At 38.4% G+C, this 24,822-nt stretch overlaps 2 protein-coding genes across 3 annotated transcripts in view; both read left to right on the top strand.

Annotated features, from left to right (window-relative positions):
• PSME3 (proteasome activator subunit 3) overlaps positions 1-24,213 on the top strand; it is a 29,438-nt gene extending 5,225 nt beyond the window's left edge. Inside the window, exons 2-12 of one of the 2 annotated variants that reach the window (XR_014494068.1) lie at positions 1,204-1,236; positions 2,220-2,282; positions 2,418-2,522; positions 2,701-2,749; positions 3,841-3,953; positions 4,864-4,932; positions 8,144-8,211; positions 8,333-8,387; positions 9,420-9,506; positions 14,171-14,408; positions 21,561-24,213. Coding sequence is in view for 1 of the 2 variants with exons in the window: in XM_083376081.1 (XP_083232207.1) it covers positions 1,204-1,236; positions 2,220-2,282; positions 2,418-2,522; positions 2,701-2,749; positions 3,841-3,953; positions 4,864-4,932; positions 8,144-8,211; positions 8,333-8,387; positions 9,420-9,506; positions 14,171-14,251 (723 nt within the window). In the remaining variant the exon portion in view is untranslated. Of the gene's footprint in view, positions 1-1,203; positions 1,237-2,219; positions 2,283-2,417; positions 2,523-2,700; positions 2,750-3,840; positions 3,954-4,863; positions 4,933-8,143; positions 8,212-8,332; positions 8,388-9,419; positions 9,507-14,170 lie in introns of both variants that reach the window. The other variant, XM_083376081.1, reaches the window with a different exon arrangement.
• On the top strand, positions 1,516-2,109 carry LOC310648324 (small ribosomal subunit protein eS24-like). The gene is given in 2 exon segments (XM_083376082.1): positions 1,516-1,596; positions 1,598-2,109. Coding segments are annotated over 2 exon segments (393 nt in total). The 5' UTR covers positions 1,516-1,530; the 3' UTR covers positions 1,925-2,109.
• Positions 24,214-24,822: the final 609 nt, after the last annotated feature.

Raw genomic sequence — 24,822 nt, forward strand, 5'->3', positions numbered from 1 at the left:
AAACTTGTAATTCCTTAATTCAGGGTTGAGTTGGGTGACTGAATGGAGCTGAGTGTTTACTGGCTGAGTGCCCTTCCTGATGCCTACATGGAGTTCACAGTAAAAATATTTCTCTTTGTGCATTGATAGAGAAACATCAGTTGCTGCCTAGGATTGAACTCTCAACCTTCTGAGTGGGAGGCAAGCGTCTTCACCTCTAGATCACCAGGTTGCTTGGCATAAAAATGTGATAAATAAAAATAAAGTATAAAAGTAAATGCACTGCAATTAAAAGTAGAAAGCAAAAAGTGATAAAGGTAATCCTTAACTTACACTCATTCATTAAATTTATTTATTTAGCGTATGGCTGGTCACACACAGAATTAAAAGCACTTCATATTTACAAGTTAGAACAGTTAAAACATTTTTTTTAAAAAGAAGCAATTATAAAACCTAAGAGGAAAACAGAAATAACATTTCAGAGTTTAATGTCGAGTGTGGGTTCATTAAATGACTGATTGAAGTTACAGCATGACTGTTGCAATATTCCCATGGACACATGATCAAAATACAGGTGCTTGGCAAACTGGCTTGTATTTACGATGGTTACAGCATCCTAGGGTCACTCATTGCCATTTATGATCTTCTCAGTCAGCTTCTGATAAGCAAAATCAATGGAGGAAGCTGGATTAACAACATGATTCATTTAACAACTGCAGCGATTCGCTTATGAAGCAGTCAGTGGGAAAGCCAGATTCACCTAATAACTGTTCCTATCTTAATAGTTGCAGTGATTCATTTAACAATGGTGGCAAAAAAAGGTTGTAAAATCAGGCATGCCTCATTTAACAATCGCCTTGCTTAGCAACAGAACTTAAGGTCACAACTGTAGTTGTAAATCAAGGACTTAATAGGTATAGGGTACCAAAAACAGTGAAATTTTGAGATGAGGGTTATATTGGACCCCGTTCTATAGAAAATCATTAAAAACTATTTTAATCTAATACTCTTCTAAAGCATCTGTTGGCATTCTAGTATCTAATTGTTTTAGATATATCTTACATTCTGTGACAATAATGATTCAAAAAGATCATTGGCAAGTAAGAGTTTGTATCTGAGGAGAATTGTAATTTATGCAGGTGAGCAAAGTTAAAGTGCTTGGAATGATTATGTTGCACTTAATTCAGATATGCTGTATTAAGATGTACCTTTTCTCTTTTACAGGTAGACTCTTTCAGGGAGAGAATCACAGGTGAAGTAAGTACCTGATTTCTGCTTGCAATTTCAACTAATGTTTAGTAATTTCAGACAGTTAAATTTGCTTCTGGTTCTCATAAAAGAGACTTTCTCTCTAGCAGGGGTGTCTAACTGCCGGCCCCTGGGCCGGATGCGTCATGCTGGAACCTCACCCACCCCATTGCCGGCAATGGAAAAAAAAGTTGCGATACGTCACGACACATCACGTGGCGTTGCGAGTTTTATACCCCTGCCCTATAGTTTAGTGCTTACCGACCTCAGGAATTTGTAGGACTGGCGAGGGAGGCCGCCAAGATGAACGACGCAGTCACCATCCGAACAAGGAAGTTCATGACAAACCGCCTGCTTCAGCATAAGCAAAATGGTAATCGATGTCCTTCATCCTGGAAAAGCCACTGTACCCAAAACAGAAATCCGCGAGAAGTTGGCAAAAATGTACAAGACGACCCCGGACGTCATTTTTGTCTTTGGCTTCAGGACCCATTTTGGTAGTGGGAAGACCACAGGCTTCGGCATGATCTATGATTCTCTAGACTACGCAAAGAAAAACGAACCAAAGCATAGGCTGGCCAGGCACAGCTTGTACGAAAAGAAGAAGATGTCACGGAAACAGCGCAAAGAGCGTAAGAATAGGATGAAGAAGGTCAGGGGAACCGCCAAGGCCAACGTGGGCACTGGCAAGAAGTGAGCCAGTCTAGGAAACCAAACAGGAAAACTAACATAGCCTGAGTCTATGGAAGTTGAACTGAAGTCAGTTCTATGAATAAACCTCTATGAAAACTAATTTTTTTAAAAACAATTTTTTTTTAAAAAAAAGGAATTTGTAGGACTTATGTACCTTTAGAATTAGCTCAGCTTTCAAGGAGTTTTATCTATCTGGTGTTGTCTCCTGATCCATACCAAGGCTTAGGCTTAGCCTGCCTTTTGTGGAATCTTCAGTTGTATTAACGCATGCATGATAGGTGACATTCTTTCTCTTTTAGGCTGAGGATCTAGTGGCAAATTTTTTCCCAAAGAAGCTTTTAGAACTTGATGGGTTCCTTAAGGTAAGAGATGGTAGTCTGCTTTTTCCAGGGCGACCTTTATTTCAAGAATGATACATTGTCAAATAAAAGTTTCCCATTGGTATTAGGTTTTAATGCCATTCCTGAGCATAAATACCTTACTCTTTTGGATCCTAGGATCCCATTCTGAACATTCATGATCTCACACAAATCCATTCAGATATGAACCTTCCTGTTCCGGACCCAATTCTGCTAACAAATAGTCACGATGGACTGGATGGGGTAAGACTGGTCATCTGTTTGTAACATTTAGTGATTGATCAAAACAACATAATTATATTAATTATATTTGCTGATAAGCTTTCTGACATTTGAAGCAAGTATCTGCTTTGTAGCATCTGTTTCCCAAGGTTACTCTTAAGGGAAGAGTATGTATATAATATTTCTCTTTTTTTTTTAGTCCAATATGAAAAAGCGAAAATTGGAAGACTGTGAAGAGACCTTCCAAGGTAGATTTTGTGCTGGTTAATTATTGGCTACCAATTATGTTTTTGGAAATTCGCCCTAATTGAGGTAATCACTGAGAACATAAACGTAAAGCTGTCCAGAATCCTAAAAGATTGATATGGTAACAACAAAATTCACATATTTTATGTGTATGCCTTTTACATCCAGACATACCATGAACAAAATGTATATTACAAATAGCTCCTTAATACATGAATAGCTCATTGGAATTTGAAATGATTCTCTGAAATGCTGTTTTTCTATCTTAAAAAAAGGAAGAGTAGGGTCTCTGTATAACTTGAACAGTCAATGATGGTAAAAATTATTTGTGTGATTTCCAGGTTTGGAAATCCATTTTGTTTCTCTAAGGAAGTCACTGCTGCCTTAGTTTTAATTTGAGTGTTGTTTTCAACCTCTTCTTGTCATTGTTGTAACTTGAGTTTTTCCAGTAAGAATACAGATCCCAGAATTGGATGTAATTGAAAGACTTTTGGGTTGGAAGTTGATTACTTATGTCCATAACCTCAATGAGAAAGATCAACATCACTTGCACTATGGAATTTAAAAATTGAATTAAAAGTGGAATGGAAAAAAAGACTTGAATTTCCATGAGAAATTGGGGTAGATTGCTTTCCTAGAATAAATAACGAGTGTCAGACCTGCTCCCATCCTCTCCCTTAGGAAAGAAAGACCCTCAACTCAATTAGATTGAAGCAAAAGATTCTTTTACTAAGGAAGTTGGGGTTGCAGTAAAGTCAGGCTAGCGCTAAGGTTTTCCTGCATGAAAAAAATACACAAAAGGTTCCCTTCTCCCCTCCCCCCTGTGACCAGTCCATGTTTCGCCAGTCAGAGGTCGCCAAGATGTTATGAAAATACTGAAATGTGGGCAATTCACACTCCTTGCTTAGGGCATGGCCTTGGTGTCTCCGGTACAAACCGATTCCGGGCTTCTCGAGTCATCATCACCTGTCATTCCCCCCTCCCTATTTCCCATCATCTACACACAGTCATATTGCCCATTTGTCCACCTCCCCTCCCTTCTCCAGCCTTTGATGGCAGGAACCTGACAACTAGTCTCTTTCTATGGCACTAGGTACCAAAGTCTTTGTAATGCCTAATGGTATGCTGAAGAGCAACCAGAAGCTGGTGGATATCATTGAGAAAGTAAAACCAGAGATTCGGCTGCTGATTGAGAAATGCAATACAGTAAGCATTGGTTTGCCTTTTTTGCTTTATGAGATTCTGTCTTACAGGACAGTTGCTAGAAATGCTGCTTTTAAGAGCGAAGGGATAAAATCAAATTGTTTTCTGAAATCGCAGTACACAAATTCAATAGCTTCCTCTAGGATACCTTTTGCAGAGGTATTATATTAAGGCAAAATTTGTTACAAGTAGTCCTTGACTTACAACTAATCATTTAGTCACATTACAATGCCACAGAAAAAAAGTGACAACCATTTCCCACACGACTGTTGCAGCATTTCCCATGATTATGTGATCAAAACTCAAAACACTTGGCAACTGGCATGTATTTATGATGGCTGCAGTGCACATGATCACCTTTTGAAATCTTCTCACAAGCAAAGTTTTAATGGGAAAGCCAGATTCACTGAACAGCTCTGTTACTATCTTAACAACTGCAAGGGTTCACTTAACTGTTATAGGAAAGGCTGTAAAATGGGGCAAAATCTTGCTTAGCAACAGAAATTTTGGACTCAATTGTGCTTGTAAATCAAGGATTACTTGTATCTGTCAAATAATTGGTTCCATATATTGGAGAAGATAGAGAAGCTTGGATGTAATTGGCTGCTTCTGTGAGGTACAAAGATAATTCCTGTGTAGAGACAATTATTATTAGGATTGTTGATTGGGTGGAAGACTGATGCAGTCAGTCGTGATTTGTGTCTGAAGGGCTATAGCTCATCCATCAGTGTTAACCCAATGTTAGAATTGATCATAAGGGTCTAAGGACCAAATGTTTGTTAAGTTATTACTTTTTATGACTATTCTGAAAAAAATGACCTCTCCTCTAAGCAAATGTTTCATGCAGAGCTCAGCTAGCAAAATAACTACCTAGAAGGTTAGTATTTCTTTAACATGCTGTTTTGTTTTTCAGGTCAAAATGTGGGTACAATTGCTGATTCCCAGGATAGAGGATGGAAACAACTTTGGTGTTTCTATTCAGGTAAATTGACAATTGAGGAGATAACTCTGGGAAATTATCCCTATGGATGAAGTACAACGGATGGAACCTTCTCTTAATGGGGGAAGAACAAATCATTACAGGGAGTGCAGAATTATTAGGCAAGTTGTATTTTTGAGGATTAATTTTATTATTGAACAACAACCATGTTCTCAATGAACCCAAAAAACTCATTAATATCAAAGCTGAATATTTTTGGAAGTAGTTTTTAGTTTGTTTTTAGTTATAGCTATTTTAGGGGGATATCTGTGTGTGCAGGTGACTATTACTGTGCATAATTATTAGGCAACTTAACAAAAAACAAATATATACCCATTTCAATTATTTATTTTTACCAGTGAAACCAATATAACATCTCAACATTCACAAATATACATTTCTGACATTCAAAAACATAACAAAAACAAATCAGTGACCAATATAGCCACCTTTCTTTGCAAGGACACTCAAAAGCCTGCCATCCATGGATTCTGTCAGTGTTTTGATCTGTTCACCATCAACATTGCGTGCAGCAGCAACCACAGCCTCCCAGACACTGTTCAGAGAGGTGTACTGTTTTCCCTCCTTGTAAATCTCACATTTGATGATGGACCACAGGTTCTCAATGGGGTTCAGATCAGGTGAACAAGGAGGCCATGTCATTAGATTTCCTTCTTTTATACCCTTTCTTGCCAGCCACGCTGTGGAGTACTTGGACGCGTGTGATGGAGCATTGTCCTGCATGAAAATCATGTTTTTCTTGAAGGATGCAGACTTCTTCCTGTACCACTGCTTGAAGAAGGTGTCTTCCAGAAACTGGCAGTAGGACTGGGAGTTGAGCTTGACTCCATCCTCAACCCGAAAAGGCCCCACAAGCTCATCTTTGATGATACCAGCCCAAACCAGTACTCCACCTTGCTGGCGTCTGAGTCGGACTGGAGCTCTCTGCCCTTTACCAATCCAGCCACGGGCCCATCCATCTGGCCCATCAAGACTCACTCTCATTTCATCAGTCCATAAAACCTTAGAAAAATCAGTCTTGAGATATTTCTTGGCCCAGTCTTGACATTTCAGCTTGTGTGTCTTGTTCAGTGGTGGTCGTCTTTCAGCCTTTCTTACCTTGGCCATGTCTCTGAGTATTGCACACCTTGTGCTTTTGGGCACTCCAGTGATGTTGCAGCTCTGAAATATGGCCAAACTGGTGGCAAGTGGCATCTTGGCAGCTGCACGCTTGACTTTTCTCAGTTCATGGGCAGTTATTTTGCGCCTTGGTTTCTCCACACGCTTCTTGCGACCCTGTTGACTATTTTGAATGAAACGCTTGATTGTTCGATGATCACGCTTCAGAAGCTTTGCAATTTTAAGAGTGCTGCATCCCTCTGCAAGATATCTCACTATTTTTGACTTTTCTGAGCCTGTCAAGTCCTTCTTTTGACCCATTTTGCCAAAGGAAAGGAAGTTGCCTAATAATTATGCACACCTGATACAGGGTGTTGATGTCATTAGACCACACCCCTTCTCATTACAGAGATGCACATCACCTAATATACTTAATTGGTAGTAGGCTTTCGAGCCTATACAGCTTGGAGTAAGACAACATGCATAAAGAGGATGATGTGGTCAAAATACTCATTTGCCTAATAATTCTGCACTCCCTGTATTTAGAACTTGACTGACTTGTAGGAAGCGTTTTCTCTGCTTTTGTCTGAAATGGCATAAGATCTCCTACCTGAGCAGGGGGTTGGACTAGAAGACCTCCAAGATTCCTTTCAACTCTGATATTCTGTTATTGTGCTAGAGTTTTATGCTTTACTGCATTTTGATTATTTCTATTTCATTTGGTTCCAATTACTTAAATTGGATGTTAGAATTCATAAGCATAATGGCTACAATCACAGATTGTCCTTGCTTACCAACTGCCTCATTCAGAAACTATTTAAAATTGTGATAGTGCTGAAGAAAAATTATGTCCAATGCCCTCATTAATAACATTTGTGGTGTTCTTCAATCATGTGATCACCGTTATGATTAGTACGCATTGTCTGGGGTCTGGCCTGTTATTTTTCTTTTATTACCACCCCCCCCCCCTTGTAGATCAAGGAATGATTAGAGAGGAAGGGAGTAATCAGGCACAGAATGGGGAATATATATAAAGGAATGTGATGGTACTAGTTTGAGGCTGGGATGCATGAACGTGCTATGCAAACACCCCATTGTGTTTCTACCTACTCTCTTATACATTCATCTCCAACGTTCTATGAGGGCACAGAAGGATTGCCTACCAAAATTGCCTGGTTTCCCTTCTCCCCTTGCAGAGTAGAGAAATTGGAAAGAAAGGGATTATAAGAAAGTTAGCAGGCACACAATGGGCAATATACTAGGCTGTTTGAGTTGTCTCGTGGCTCCCAGCCCTGGTACTACAGCATTGCTTTCAATGTCTATTTTCAGTTATGTGTTTGCTTTTTCTCTAGTAATCTGTTCCTCCAATGAATGTAAATATAAACACAAATAGTAATTCCATTCTTGCTAATTATCCCAGCAACTGGATGAGCATTCTAAAAGGGAATGGTTAGGAAGCAAACAGAAGCCTAGTCTTTTCAGCTTTGAGCCAGGAAGGACTGGGGAAAAAGAAAGGAAAGCGGTCTCAATTACAGGTAACCCTCAACTTACAACCACAATTGAACCCAAAATGTTTGTTGCTAAGCAAAACAGTTAAGTGAGTTTTGCCCTATTTTAATAACCTTCCTTGCTATAGTTGTTAAGTGAATTACTGAAGTTGATCAGTTAGTAACATACTTGTTAAGTGAATCTGGCTTCCTCATTCACTTTTCTTGTCAGAATGGTGTTAAAGTGATCATATGACCCAAGACACCACAACTCATAAGTACATGCCATTTGCCGAGCCCCTGAATTTTGATTAGTTGACTGAGGATTCTGCAACCGTTTTAAGTGTGAAAAATGGTTGTGAGTCACTTTTTTCATTGCTCTTGTAACTTTGAATCATCACTAAGTGAATGGCTGTAAGTAGAGGACTACTTATACTTGATTTTCAATTTAGCAACCATTTCACTTAACAGGGCTTCAAGCCCCAATTGCTGTTGCTAAACAAGGTCCTGTATTCTATCTTTAAAAGCTGTCTGGGTATATCTAATTATAATTGTCCTCAGTATGAAGTCTTCTCTTAATATTTTCTTGCTGGCTTCTTTCTTTGCAGGAAGAGACTGTAGCTGAACTCCGAACTGTGGAGAGTGAGGCAGCTTCATACTTGGACCAGATCTCTAGGTGAGTATCTCCTTGCAGAGCATTTCAAGATTTTTTTTTCCAATGGGGTAACTCTCTAGAGTATACATTGTTGTGTGTCACTTACACCATCCATTACAGCACTTTCCCCATTTTGTTTCAGATACTACATCACACGAGCAAAGCTGGTTTCTAAAATAGCAAAATATCCTCATGTGGTAAGTGGAGATATTAAATTAATTACTGAATTAGATTTAGGACCATTAGGCGGATTAGAAATAATTGAAAAGATTCTAGAACGGGGGTCTCCAGCCCCCAGTCCGTGGACCAGTACCGGGCCATGGCATGCCAGCAACCAGTCTGCACAAACAAGCAAAGCCCCATCGACAAGATGCAGGCAGCACACAAAACCATGCCCCCTCCGGTCTGCGGAAAAACCTCTCCACAGAACCGGTCCCTGGTGCCCAAAAGGTTGGGACCTCTGTTCTAGAGTGTGTTCTCCTTGGAAATAACAATATGAATCAAATGCCTAGACCAGGGGTAGGCAACCTTGGCTCTTATGACTCATGGACTTCAACTCCCAGAATTCCTGAGCCAGCACAGCTCAGCTTGGAAATCTCTCCCTTTCCCCTCAGCATGGTTGGCTCAGGAATTCTGGGAGTTGTAGTCCAGGAGTCATAAAAGAGCCAAGGATGCCTACCCCTGGTCTAGACCGATATTAGATAAAAAGTGGGCAGTCCCTAGAAACCCACATAATTGTATTGCTGAATAACTGATTATATTTTCTGAAAATTTAGGGTAAAAGTATAAGTAAAATATTTTAAAGCATGATAGTTTTCTTAACTTGCAGCCTTTGTCACTGGACAAAAAAACCCTCTCCTCCCACTTCCCTAATTGGAAAAAGGTCTGACCCTAAATGCACGTCCTTGCTTCAGATCCCCATTCTGGAGGTAAACTAGTCACAAAAGATTAGCTTTCTAACTAGAATTTAATAATTTAATAACATTCAGAAATGGTTGGTGTTCTGTTTATGAAAACCCTGAGGATGGCAGATTTTTGTACTGTTAAAACTGAGAGATGGATTGAAACTCCTTAGCTACAAGTTGTCTTAGTGTAGAGATGGGAAATCTGTACTGCAGCTTCCAATAGCATTAATAATGAAGGATCCTAAAAATTCCTCACTACTACTACTACTACTACCATTGCATGGTAGGGACTAAATGGTTCTGATTAAATAATTGTCTCTGTAGGAAGATTACCGCCGCACAGTGACTGAAATGGATGAAAAAGAATACATCAGTCTCCGGCTCATCATTTCAGAGCTCAGAAATCAATATGTAAGTCAATGTATTGTTTCTTCCAGGTTGGAAGATAACATCCCTTCTAATAAATTAAGAGTTTCCTGTAACAAAAGTAGATAAGGGTTTTTTGACCTCCATATGTTGCTGAATTCAACTTCTAGAACTCTTAGCTACCTTAGTCAAGTATTGGAAGTTCCAAATAAATAGTGTGTTGAGTACTGTATTTTTGTGCCGTTGTCTTGGATTATTTCTTTAGATTTATCATTTTTTTAAAATTCCATTTATATCCCGCCCTTCTCCGAAGACTCAGGGCGGCTTACAAGCTTAGCAGTAGCCTTCATTCTATGTATATGCCTGCTTATTAGGGCTTTGCCCCCCCCCCAAGCGGCATTATTACAAAATCAACTGGGTCCTCATTTTACCTACCTCGGAAGGATGGAAGGCTGAGTCAACCTTGAGCCTGGTGGGATGCGAACCTGCACTAATTGCAGGCAGCTGGTGTTACTTAAGGAGGCATTAGCCCACTGCTCCACCAAGGCTCTTGTCCAGCAGAAGCAATTATAAAGTCTCAACTTCTTGTTGAAAGAAATATGGTGATATGGTATTATCCTAAGGAATAATACTTATAGGCAAGGTAGTAAGTAACAAATTGCATAGATACTGGAAGTCTTGAGAAAGGGGTTGAAATTATTAGAGGAAAGAAGAAATAATTTTTAGTCTATAATACAACTGTATATGCAATTGTGGTTGCTGTCCATCTGAGAATAATAGTTAATGTTGCCCAAACCATTGAAATCTCGGGAGATACTAGAGTAGTAGAGTAGAGTAGAGTATAGTTTACTGTAACTATATGCTGGTTAACAGGTAAATCTTTGGACATCTTTTAACGAAACAAGAAACAGACAAAGAAACAAGAAGTAAAACTTATCTCTGTGTTATGTTAGGGAGATACCAGCAGATCTTTTAAGCACAGTCCCTATGTAATTGGCTTTGTGTCTCTATATAATTGTGCAGGGTTCTTGATTGTAGAACAATCCCACTGCTTATTTAAGGAATCGCCCTTTGATAACGTGAGACTTTCCAATCTGTTTGGATCTGCAAATACCAGACAAGTGCTTAAGTGATGCTGATTTAATTTCTATTCATGCCTAGAATTGATCTGTCTAAGTAGCTTCTTTGAAAAATGTAATGAAAAATAAAGATAGAATACTCAATATTTTTGCTTACTTGCTTAATAATTAGATCACCTATTTTACATAGATCCTATGCTTTTTTGGAGGGGGTTAACATAAAAATAGGAAATATTACTCTATTCACATAATATGTAGAACTTACAGACTGGGCTCACATAACAATCTAAGCCAGTGCTTTTCAACCAGTGGTAAGGGTAGCACCTGCGGTACATTGGCACCTGGCAGGTGGTACATGACCATCCTAGAAAAGTGGTAGCGGGGGAGGGGAATGAGCTGAATCGGTGGCAGCACTGCACAAGCCTGAGCGAGAGATGCCTGAAGCTGCAGGGCTGTCAGGGCTCAGTGGAAGCACCAGGATCAGCGCTTCTTCGGGGCTGTCAGGGCTCAGTGGAAACGCCAGAATCCGTGCCAGGCTCCAGCTGGAGCTCAGTGCTGATCCTGGTGCTTCTGCTGAGCCCAGAAGAAGCACCGATCAGCTGGAATGTTGCAGCATCTCCAGGATCTTGTGATTTACATTCAGATACTTGGCAACTGATTCATATTTATGATGGTCACAGTGTCCCAGGGTCATGTGAAGTGACCAAAACCTGCTGCAACCACCCAGCAGACGGGGGGGGGAATAAAAACTAAACACCCCCCACCCCCGCTGCCAATCCTCAACAGTAATGTTTACAACAATGAAAACCTCGGACAGGAGGAAGAGCGCTGCTGGGAGGGCAGGCCGGTGTCTTGCTCAGCTGTGGCTTGGGGGCACTTTTTTCAGTGCCATTGTAACTTTGAACAGTGACTAAGCGAACTGTTGTAAGTCGAGGGACTACCTGTACTTCACTTTTTTCCCTTTTTTTTTTTTTTGGTCATCAAGTTTTTGACACCTTGCTAGGCGACTGGTGGTACTCGGATGTTGCCATATCCTAAAAGTGGTACAATGGGTGAAAAGGTTGAAAAGCCCTGATCTAAGCCTAATTCAAACCAGAGTGTATTATGTAACCCCAGGCAATTATAGCTTTTTGCACAAACCATATTTAAACAAATGAGCAAAGTATAGTCTCTGAACCAAGACATAATGATAACATGATCAATTAGCTATGTTACTTCTGCAGATTTTTTTATATTTTATATATTCTCAATTTTATATTGAGAAAACCAAAGTAAATTAAAATTGCTTCATATCTGAAATTAATTAAATGTGTAAAGTCTCTTGCAGCAAACTAAGATAAGAATTCTGCTGAGAAATGTTGGAAATGTGCACACTTCATCTTATGAATTCCTTAATAGCAGAGTACAACATGCAAAGAGAATTTTCTAACAGAAACCTTTCTTTTCCTTTCTCAGTGAAAGAAATATTGAAGTTGTCAAAAAGCTAAAGAGTATATTTATACAGAATCCAAGTAAACCTAAATACTAACAATAGTTTATTAAGGAAATCATCAAGAACGTGAAACTTGATTACATTTCTCTCAAATAAGGCTGCCCTTGAAATGCTTAGCTGCTTATTGCTATTAATGTTTTTTATTTATTTAAATTTATTGGCCACACAACTCCAGTGGAGTCTCGGTGGTACACAAAACTAAAAAAGAGGCAAAAACAGCTAAAAATATTAAATGTTCTAATAAAATCCACAAAATAAAATGGCCATTAAACAAATAACAAACAGCAACCCCATCAGCCCTTGGGACCAAAGCCAGTTTTTCAAACCTTTCCAGAACCCTAGAAGAGAGGGTGCCATGCTCATGTCTAAGGGATGCGGTTCCATCGTGGTGGGGATGTAACAGAGAAGGTCCACTTCCTTGGTCCCATAAGATGGCAAGATTCAGTGTAGGGGACCTGCAGCACATCCATTCTGCTGGAGCTTAACTGATAAACAGGAATTAGCCTCTTAGGTAACCAGGGCCTAAGAAATGCAGGACTTCTTTATATAATCAGCACCTTGAATTGCACTCTAAGCCAACTGACAGCCATTGCTGTTTGTATAGCATTGGTGACAAATTGGCACACTGAGAAGCACTTTGAGAAATTCTGGTTTCTTTCTCAGCCTTAGAGATCTTTCTTGTACTCTCTTTATGTTTAGTTTAGTTTTATTCGATTTTTATACCGCCCTTCTCCCGAAGGACTCAGGGTGGTGTACAGGGCAATAAATATAAAAGCGAAATACAAAAGTTAAAAGACAATTAAATATTATGCCCGAATATAAACAATAATTAAAAGCCATATTAAAACCCTAACCCATCATAACCAGGTCAGATTGATCGAATAAATAAGTTTTTAGATCACGCCGGAAGGAGCGAAGGTCGGGGGCCATCCGTAGCTCGACCGGCAAGCGGTTCCACAGGTCTGGCGCGCCCACAGAGAACGCCCTCCCCCTGGGGGCCACCAATCGACATTCTTTGATCGGAGGCACCCTGAGGAGGCACTCTCTGTGGGAGCGCATTGAACGGAGGGAAGTTGACATGTGGCATAGCTACAACCAGGAATTTAGAAGCTTTCACTTATGTTGTGGGCAAGTGACATTTTGTTAGTCATTAACACTGACCAATAGCAGCTAATACTTTTTTTACAATTGGAAGAAAATATATATTCAATCATAGGCCGTGCAGCTAATTTATACCATTGTGTTGTGTTCACTGTAGTATTTCTTCTATATACTGTACTATAAGAGTAGCTAATGGAAATGCAATTCCAAACTTCTCTTTGGTAAACCTGACAGGTCTTTTGACAACTTGTCCTCATCATAGTTATTGTGATGTGTTAAAGTGATGAAAGTGAAAGTGACAAAAACTGTGAAGAGTATTCATTACAATAGACAGGAGAGGTGTTAGTTACTTCTGTGTTGTTGGACTGCTAGTGCCCTCCAGATCTGATATAGAATTCCCAAACTGTAGCTTATGGCAGGACTGTTCAAAACTTTGGTCTTTAGGATTCTGTCTGGGACATGAATGTCTGCCAAAGAAATGCTTTCCATTTATCAAAAATATTGGGACAAGAGAATGGCAAATGATAACACTGAAAATTTTGGGAGTTGAAATCTGATGACTTGTTAGGTATGGGACTAGAAAAGACTATGTTACTGTAATATGTTGAGTAATTCGAAGGTAGAGTATTCTTTTTCCATTTAACTTTCAGTTTTATGGTATGGCACTTTTGGTAGATATCATAGATGTGTCAGTTTATCATTTCAAGTACAACAGCATTCAAGATTCAAGTCAGTACTTCAAATACAAGCCTATTTGAACCACTCTTACAGTTCTCAATCTCTCAGCCACTGTATTTTTGATAATTTTATGAAAAGAATCCTCTGTTCAATTGATAGTGTCTTAGAAATATTTGTGGAAAATCCATGACTCCATAAAATTGGTTTAATTTTAACTAACCTTGCATTCATTGAAGTATAGAATGTTAGGTTGTTGGGCAATAATCTTTCTTGGAGAGAAATATGATACTCTTGGTTAAACAAAAATACTTGCCAGAGTCAGGAGAAAAAAAACTAACAGCCAGATTCTCTTCTTCCAGGTGACTCTGCATGACATGATTCTAAAGAATATTGAGAAGATCAAGCGACCCCGGAGCAGCAATGCAGAGACCCTCTACTGATATGGCTACATTCTGAACTTATGAACTCTTCAGTAGGCCCAAGACAGTCTTCGCCTCAGTTTATGTGACTATCAAGATGGGGAAGCTGGCTGGAAACAGTCCTCACCATACTTTTAGTTAAACATCTAAAGAAACTCTCACTCCTAGTCCTTTTCTGGTTGGTTTTTTGTTGGATCTTTTAATTTTTCCCTTTTCCTACCATGTCTTTGAGATACAGAAAGATAGAACAGACCATCTCCTGCTATATTGGTAGGAATAGGAGATTCGCTGAGCTGTTTCAGGCAAGAATCCCAAGATCAGAAGCCCTAAACAGTCCAGGTCTAGCATCCCTGACAATCTCCTTTCTAGTTAGTTTGTGCCTGCCAAGAGCACTGTCGACTTCTACCCAGAGCTGATGTTTCTGGTCATAAGCTTCACTTTAGTCTTCCCACTGAAACTCAGTTTTTCATCTCAGCATGGTTTCCCCTTATCTAACTTTGTGACTTGTCCAATCATGCAAGTTTTAATGCCGTTGTAAATTTCTCTTTTCTACATGTATTTCTTCCATTACATTTATTTTATCATTTATCATTTATTTTACCATATATATATATATATATATAGCAAGGCAAACCTGTTAGATGGTTTAGCAAGATTGGCCTGCCTAATTTCAGCATGAATGATCAAGCACGGAAGACCTGAAGTTTCATCACAATCCTTTTTCTTTCCTGCTCTAATTAAATGAGCCTAGCACTTGTTTCTGGAGACCTTGCCTGGCCAATGCCCAAAGCGTCTTAGATGTTCTGCTAGGTCTGAATAAATCCTGTTGGCTTCTTCCGCTTTACTTTTTCCTGGTTTTCATGAAAACAGAAAGGGGATGCTATCTGTGGGATGCTGCAGTTTCTTTTCAGATTTACTATTTATCTTTATATCCATCTTGTGCTGTAGTCTTCTTAGTGGTGTTAGATTTGTTTAAAAACAGCAAGAGTGGCACGATGAATGAAATTTGTTGACTTCTTTCCCTGTTTGTTTTAAAGAGGCCTTTTCTCTACCATCTCCCAAGGGCACAGGAGGTTCATTGCCCTGAACTTATTGCAACTGCCTTTGCATCACTGTCATTTGTAGCTAGGTAAGCCTTATCCTTACCCAGATTTAAAAAATCACATAACAGCTACCCTCACTAGCTGCTCCTGAGAGCAGCCTTCCCTGTTTGCTTCCTTGTATCAGCTGCTTTGTTGGATTGCTTATATTTCCTTTCTACATTGAACCTCTGTACAACCTCTATTACGCCGACAAATTAAAAGTAACAGGAATTTTGAATCTATCTTTAATCATCCTCATAGGTACCAGTGTATTGGTAACCAATATTTCTGTCTGTATCCATTTGATTTTTGCCCTTGATCATTCTTATCTCAGACCTGTTAATGAAAAGGAGCTATAATTTTGAGTCTGCAGTTTATTCCCAAGTTTCTCCTCTGACATTTTAGAAAGTTATGGGGTAAAATGAAAAATCTCTATAATAGTATATCTGAGCTTTATCAGTAATGATGATGAGGCATGAAATAAGCCCATTTTCAGATCTTGTTCCTGAGGGTTTTGCCCTACATGGTGGTATTTACTTTTTCCTGTCTCCTGGACGAAGCTTGAAGGCACTTTCATACTTCTTTTGTAGTGTACTTTGAAATCCAGTTGGCTTCCAAGTTGAATGAATATTGATCATTCAGAATGGGCTTAAGCAGGAGTAAACTGTTTGCAATTTCTGGTCTCATTTCATGCAACTTGACATTGAAAGATCTTTACAATCAATCAGTTCATTTTTCTAGCAAAAGCAATGCATCCTTATCTGTGTCTTCTTTGTAGGGGAAAAGAGAGAGAGAATACATTGGATAAGGAAAGATGGATAAAAAGGGGGGATTACAGAAAGAATAAGCTTAATGTAATTTGCTCTGGCTAAATGGATCAGTTGCTTTAGCTCTGTCCTATCTCAGCATGTGATGCAATCCTAGACTGATTACTTATAGAGGAACATGGCCTTCCACATAAATAAATAAATAAAAAATGGTTGCCTACCTCTGTGTTAACGATGGTCAAAAAACCCACAAGAAACAGAATTTCATCATAAGGGGTCAGGAGCAAAGCCTCAGATACATATTTTGCAGTCTTTATGTGTGAATTGATAGTGTTGGTTAGTAATGAATAGTGCCAGAGTGTGTTTTCTTAAATAAAACATGTATCTCTTTACTATTGGTCCCTTCAGTCATGCTGTTCCATAGTCTTTGTTAACTTTTCCTGAACTGAAATTTAAGAGCGCTGCTTTGCAGATCTAGTGCATTTCATTCAGTTCTCAACTAAAATTTTGTATTATGTATTTGAATACTTAAAGATTTTAGAACTATAGCCTTCCAACATTTCATTACAGCAGACAAATAGGGAAGAGATGAATAAAATTATTCATGGTAAGGAAAAATCTGATTTATCCAATGCAGGTGAGTAATTAGGTTCTGGGAGACATCAAAAGGAGTAATATTAGAGTGTATGTTTAAATGAAGATACGGATGAGTTTATCCTGGGTTTGGGAGAACTCATAATCTGATTGGGCAGTAAAGGACCAAAAAAAAGCTTGATCAGGTAACTCAAAGCTCTGAGGTTCCAATTTAGTGAATTCTGTAGTTCTTCATAAGGATCTCTATGTTATCAATGCTTTATTTCTACCCCCAATTAATTCTTATGCTGAATGAAACAAGTGCAACCATGAATTCCACTTCATATTCTAAGGTGCAAGAAGAATCCAGTAATGTGATAGAGCAAAGTTTACCATAGTAATGATGAGTCAGCAAGTATATGGTTGAAATAGTAAGATCTAGCTATGTAAGATCTCTTTCCCATAGGAACAAACACCCATGTTGCCTGGAAGGTGCATAGAATATTTGATTCCACATAAGAGTAGCAACATGTAACTTATCTTCAAGCCTCTTGCTCCATGAGAGATTCCATTTTTCTGCTGAGCTATCCACTGTATGGGAAATACTCAAATATTCTATATATAGTCAGAACAAATCATCTGATTAAACACATTGTTTTAAAGCAAGGTACAGTCGTATGCAAAAATTTAGGCATTCCTGGTCAAATCCCTAATTTCATAATAGATGGTTCAAGCTCATAGTGTAGAATTAAACTTTACATCTTTCTGTAACTGCAAGCTTTTTAATGTGCAGCTTGCAGATTGAGAATAAAATAATGAATATGATAGATGCAAAATGATAGGTGTAAAGGTTTGCTCACCCTTTCAGTCTTTGAAACACTTTTTGGCAGAAATGCAATTTCCAAAAGCTTCCAATAGATCAAGGGTCTCCAACCCCCTGGCATGCTGCGGTACCGGGCTGCAGCATGCCAGCAACCGGGCCGCACAAACAAGCAAAGCCCCATCCGTGGGATGCAGGCAGCATACAAAACCACGCCCCCTCTAGTCTGTGGAAAAACCTGTCTCCATGTAACCAGTCCCTGATGCCCAAAAGGTTGGGGACCTCTGTCATAGATAGCTAATATTGTTTTTGGATTTCCCCTCCCCCAAACACACAAACACTTTTTCTTGCAGAGCCTTTCTCAGAAATATTAGGCCTTATATAAACAATATGCATGCTGTCAAATTTGCAGGAAGATGTCATGTTTATCTTTGTATCATACATGTTTTATCTTTGTACAATACACAAGTTTTATCAGCTGTTCATTTTGGATTCCATTAACATGCACAAATTGACCAGGGATGTCTAAGCACTTGCATATAATGATATATTCCTAATTATAGCAAAGTGATCCATGCAGCAGAATTGACACTAACTCAACCTGATTCTATAGTGCTGCAATTTTGAATGTGTTCCTTTAGTGGATCTGATATTGGTTGGACTCTGTATTTTTTCTTTTTGTGAAGAAGAGTTTTTTTTAAAAAAATTGTTTTATTGTTTTTTAACATAATCACTTTAATATTTGGTAAACAGCATTTTGTCTGGGTTATGTAAAAAACAATGACAATTTCTATAAATCTATTGTCCATATTATGGCTTTGCTTGATTTTCTCTTCTTCCAATAATATTCTCTTTTGCCAACCTTAAATTAATACAATTCTTATTATTTGAATCAATGACAAATATAAACATTTTGCTCATATTTCTGCAAATAACCACATCAATATAAAATTTTTCTGATTGATCATCTTCGTTGCCTCGTCATAGATCCTGTTTATAAAGTTCTTATTTAAATTTGTTTTCCCCACAGTATTCAAAGCATTCTCATTGGTTAAGATTCGTTACAGTTAAGTATTTAAGTCTTTTTTCTCATACAAGCCATCCCAACATTTTTACATTTCTCATATCTTTAAAAAAAGGAAAACAGAAAACATTTCTTTTATATAAACCATCCCAATATTTTTATATTTCTCATATCAAACAACAAAAGAAAAGAAAAAGCAAGGCATGCTATATTACTTTAGGGGTTCATCCCAAACTAATCTTCATTTATATCCAAATTCTATTTCTTTAACCATATTCAAACAAACATTTAATTTTTAAATATTTCTTCTGGTAAATCCCATCATCTAGTTTCTTAATTCTAGCTTTAGCCTTTTTTTTTTTTTTTGCCAAACGTCTTTCCTGACCAGAGTGCTTCACTGAATCCAAAAATCTTCCCATAATCTTCAAAATGTTGTTAAGGTATAAAAGGCAAAACAGGTAAGATGTTTTTATAGGAAGGTTTTGCCCTTTTGTATTCATTGAGAATTTTCCTTTCTTTCTTGATTTTATTTATCATTTTTTGTCTCAGGTTCTCATAGTTCTCCTGACAGAATCCATTTTGTCAAAAAAAAATTCTTGCCCTCAAACTTATTTTGTGATCTTAAAGTGTAGGTTATCTTTTCCATATCCAGTATTTCATGTAAGTTTTTTTTCCTTCTGGGTTTAAGTCATACTTTCTTTTGTTGTTAAGTTCCATCTGAAAATCTCTCCTCTCGTATTCAGTTGTCCGTTTATTCTGCTCACTCTATTTTTGTTTTCTGAGAATTTTTGTGTTGTAAACTTAAATTGAAGATGTGTCCATTTATATTTTCAAAGTTATTTTTTATTTCCTTGTGGTTTGATATTGTTTGAATTAGTTGCAACATAGCATAGATCTCCTTTTGGAGTTATTTTTTCTTGGTAGATTCTTTCTGCAGATCTCTGGTTTTTCATGATAGCCAAACACAGCTTTAGAATCATAGTTGAGTTAGTATTTGTAATCCAGAAAGGACTTCTTCTTTTTTTTACAGTTTATAGTTCTCACTTTGTAGGTAGCCCAAAATGTTTTCTTTTTTCTTTTCTTTTTTTTGTCACAGCTGTTCTCTGTTATTAAGACATTGAAGGTCATCAAGAAGCAGTCATCTCTTCCTGGGCTTTGCCAATCCCTATAATAAAGCAACTGCTGTTGTATATTTTATCCACTGCTAGATGTCAGCACCACATCATTTTTTTCCATTTTTCAGTAATAGACAATTGTTTACTTCTATTTCCATGATTTAAAAAGAAAATCTTAACAGATTCCCCCTATTTCAAACTTATCCAAGTTAAGTCTTGTAATTCTTTCAATATATTTCTGTTCTCCATGAACAGTTTAATTTGCCACTTCCGTCTGTAGGAGGGTGGGGCCAAGATCCCCCTCCTCACTTTTGGAGGCTTTTTGCTTTTGGGGTTTTTTTCCCCCCCAGGGAATCAATTTTCAAGTAGAAGAGAGAAAATCACTGTTCTTACCCAGTTCCAAACATATTGTTTATAGTCAGCTTAAAATAGTGCTTTTGGGCTTCAGCTGCTTGTAGCTTGGGCTAAATTCTGATGTTTGCTAGCCTTTCTCCTGCCAGTTTCTGGAGGGCTTTTCCCAAGCCGATTGGATCAACCACCATCTCTCCACAATCAGCGGGACATCCTTCTTTGTTGCCTCTATAGGGCAACTTCAGGCCCATTTAGGGTACCCTAGCAGGCAGAAATTGGTGGTAGGGTGCGGAGCCCCACAATCCCTCAGCTGCTGCACTACTGCGAAAAACTGGAAACCAAGAAGGGTTTTTTTGAGGAGGTTTTCACACTACTGAATAGGCTAATAATTTAAATTCTTAGGATATAAATTCTTGTGGGGGTTATAGTTTATTGGTTTGGTTTTATAGGATGCAGTTGTAGAGAATTAAAATACTGGTAACAAAGGAGGAAGGAAAGTACAGAATTTGAACTATTTTTTTCTGTATGTTAGGCCAGACAATCCCTAGAATTCATCTAATGATATTAGTAGTTTTGTGCTTAGCCCCTTTTCACAGCAGGGCTGCAGAGTTTTGTCTAAAACAGTTTGCCATCATAAATCAGTTGGATGCAGTACCTCAAACTGATATGCTGTCATAAATACCAAGCTTGTTTTTTCCTTCACTTCTACTGTATCCACTTGCAAGTGCTATATAAATCATGTTGGCAACAGTTGGTAAAGGATAAAAAAGCAAAGTTTCATTTTTTTAATTCAGTGTACTCATAGGGCAAAATATACATAATAAGCTGCCTTTATCCAAATTCCAAGTTGAATTGGCAGTTTAAAAAAGGTAAAGGTTCCCCTGCACATGCGTGCTAGTCGTTTCCGACTCTAGGGGCCGGTGCTCATCTCTGTTTCAAAGCCGAAGAGCCAGCGCTTGTCCGAGGACGTGTCCGTGGTCATGTGGCCGGCATGACTAGACTCCAAAGGCGCACGGAACGCTGTTACCTTCCCACCGTAGTGGTCCCTATTTTTCTACTTGCATTTTTACATGCTTTCAAACTGCTATGTTGGCAGAAGCTGGGACGAGTAACAGGCACTCACTCTGTTACTCAACACTCAGGATTCAACCCGTCAAACTGCCGACCTTCTGATCGACAAGCTCAGCGTCCTAACCCACTGAGCCACCGTGTCCCATACACATTGTTTATTTAGAGGCTTCTAATTTGGTCTAGTGGTGAGTTGTGTGTATAAGCAATTAAAGTATAGTGAGAAAGAACAGGATTTGCTCATTTTATAAATACCTTCTAACACTCAGAAGAGCAACATTTTGTTTTTTAAATTTCTTTTTACATTGACTTATTTTATTTCTCTCTTATTTCAGCAGTAGTGGCTGTAAATTGATAGTGTTTAAAGTGACTCTTGCTTGTTGGAGAAGAATCAACATCAAGGGCTCCTAGATGACTATAGGGATCAGTTAGCTAATTTAGTTTGTAAAATTTGCTCCAGTCTTGACAACACAGACAAGCTTTAGGGTGGTGAGTCTGAGATTCTTTCTTAAATTCCATTCCTGCTTTAGGTAAAGGTAAAGGTTCCCCTGCACGTGCGTGCTAGTCGTTTCCGACTCTAGGGGCCGGTGCTCATCTCCGTTTCAAAGCCGAAGACCCAGCGCTTGTCCGAGGACGTCTCCATGGTCATGTGGCCGGCATGACTAGACAACCAAAAGCGCACAGAACACTGTTACCTTCCCACCATAGTGGTCCCTATTTTTCTACTTGCATTTTTATGTGCTTTCAAACTGCTAAGTTGCTAGAAGCTGGGACGAGTAACAGGTGCTCACTGCTACGCAGCACTCGGGATTCGACCCGCCAAACTGCCGATCTTCTGATCGACAAGCTCAGCGTCCTAACCCACTGAGCCACCTTTATTCCTGCTTTAGGCCAACATTTATATCTGATTATTGTCTTGGCTGTATTTCTTCCTCCTCTTCATGAAAGCTAATCTCACAGTTCTTTATAGGCTGCTTTAATGGTATCTCTTGATGGGGAAGCACTATTGAAGGACCTGGTCTATGATTTGGGCTTCATCTTGGACTTACACCTTTGGAGGCACAGCAGGTGGCAATAGCCAAGAGGCCTTTGCCCAACTCTAGCTGCTTCATTAATTGCACCCCTACCTAAGAGAAGAAAACCTTATTACAGTGCTATCATGCTATCATCACAACTCGAAGTACTGTAGTACCTACTTTGGGCTGCCTTTAAAGCAGACATTTCAACCTAGTTTAAAGTACTGTAACTTGTATGTTAGCCACTGCTCACTAGAGTGAGAAAACTTTATGTCTGTGAACCTGCACTGGTTACCAATAGACTTTCAGATACAATTTTTTTGTAATATATTTTATTGATTTTTTTAAAACATAAAGCACTTAATAATTGGTGAACACTGTTGTCTGGGTTACATTTATTAAACAATCATTAACATTTGATTTCTATAATCCATAATCCACATAATGGTTTTGGTTGATTTCCTCTTTTCCCAAAATATCCTCTTTTGCAAACATGGAGTTAATACAATTCTTATTGTTTTGATAGATAACAATTCAATATATATTTTTTTCCAATATTCCTAAAAATAATAATCACATCAATATAATATTTCTTTTCTATCCAATCATTCTGGTTGCCTTATCATAGATCCTGTTACAGTCCTTATTTTAGTTTGTTTCTCCCACCAAATTCTAGGTATTCTTACTGGTTAAGATTTTCTCAAAAATTAATTACATTTGAAAATTTAACTCTGTTTTTCCACATGAACCATCTCACACTTTTACATTTCTTAAGAAATGGATAAAACCCATGATGGCCAAGAATTTGAGTTTTTCTTTTCTTTTCTCTGCAAATAGCTTCCCAGTTAAATAGATATTTGTAATCCAAATAGTTCAAAAAAGTTTTTTTCTGAAATTTATAATTCTCTTTGTCTACAGCCCAGATTATTGTCTTTTTTCTTGTTTTTTTGTCACAGCTGTTCTTTGTTGTTCAAGCTTTGAAGGTCACAAACATAGATTAGCTTTTCCCAGGTTTTGCCAAGTCTTACATTAAAGTCGTAGCTATCATAGTCTTTATCCACCACTCGGTGTCAGCAACTATTTGTTTTTCAATTTCCAAAATGAACAATTATCTTTAAAATGAGAGTCTTAAACAATTTTAGATTTATCCAGATTTAAATTTTAAATTTCAGTTTTTTTATTTATTTCACTTCCATATATTTTGATCCTCCATAAAAATATTAATTCACCACTTCAATTAGGATAAACATGGGGCAGAAATCCCCCTCCTTCCTTTTCAAAGGTATTTTGCTTCTTGGGGATCTTTTCCAGGAAATTAAATGTAGAATAGAAAAGAGAAGATTGAATTCCTTACCCAGTTTCAAGCATGCTGTTCACAGTTGTGCTGGTTAGTGCTTTTGGACTTCAGTTGCAAATAGCTTGGGCTGGTCAATGCAGTAGGGCCAGCCTTTCTCCTGTCGGGTTAGAAGGCTTTCCCCAAGTCAAAAGGAATGGTGGCTGCTGTTCCAGAATCGCTGGAGCACCCTTCTTCATCGCCTCTCCAGGCAACTTTGACCCATTTAGGGTCTCCAGGCAGGGCAAAATTAGATGTGGGGGTGCAGAGAATCTGCAAGCCCGCAACCGGTCGCTACTGCGCAGGACCAGAAGTCGTTTCAGGTACAATTTAAGGTGCTGATTTTTGCCTTTAATTTTTTTATGGCATACTTTCAGGATTCTTACAGTAGAATTGGTTCAACCAATTCAATTTTGCTGAAAACTGCTGGTGGTTCTCCCATTTTTTAGGAGAGGAAGAAGGCCAAAACTCAAAGATAAGTGCTTTTCAGTAGCAGTACTACTCCCCTGGAATGCTCACACACAGAGGGAGACTTCAATTTGATTGCCTTCTGGAAGAAGCTAAAAGAAGAGCAGTATGGTATATGATTTTATCTGGAGTGGTATGTTAATGGCTGCTGGACTATCATACCATTTTGGAGATTTTATGATGTTTTATGTAAATTAACAATTGTTGATGAGGGCTAAGAATCCTCCAAGACCACAGGAAGACATTCTGTGTGTCTGCCTGTTTTGTCTCCATCCCTCATCCTAGCACAAATTCCTGCTGAATTGTAAGCATTAGATCTGAGGATATATTAGCATTTTCTCAACACTAGAAATTCTCAATAAAATTACAAGGATATTCTTTTGTAGAGGAAACTGTTGCTTGTTTCAGTATTTTCAAATAGGAGTTTTTTAACTTGATTCCATGGCCAAATGTGTTGGATATCCAGAACTGAGGCATTGAAGACCCTCCACATTTTGAAGCCCCAGTCCTTGTCCTTTCAAGAGAGCTTCTTTACATTAATGTGGCAGACCTTCCAACATAGTTTTTGACGTGTTAACGGTTCCCTTTGAGTCTAGGATAACTTGCCATGGCCAACTCTCCATAGCCAACTTGCCATGAGATGACACAGGACAAAAGTTACACTAATATTGAAAAGAATGGTGGAATAGAATCATTAAAGGATGCAAAAGAAGGGATGAAATGTGAATGACAAAATTTAAAATAATGTTTTAATTATTTTAAACAATTGAATCAAATTGTTGAATTGCCTGCGATGAGTTGGCTCATGACATGGTAGATTGGCTGCAGTGAGTTGTTCCATTCCAAACCTAAATGTTTGCATACATCAAGTCTGTTTGCCTGCTGAAGTTTAAGTCCTTTCTGTAATGTGTAAACAGTATTCCCTTTCTCTCTCTCTCTCTCTCTCTCTCTCTCTCTCTCTCTCTCTCTCTCTCT

The sequence above is a fragment of the Vipera ursinii genome (genome assembly GCF_947247035.1).
Source record: "Vipera ursinii genome assembly, chromosome: Z".
Taxonomy (NCBI): Eukaryota; Metazoa; Chordata; class Lepidosauria; order Squamata; family Viperidae; genus Vipera; species Vipera ursinii.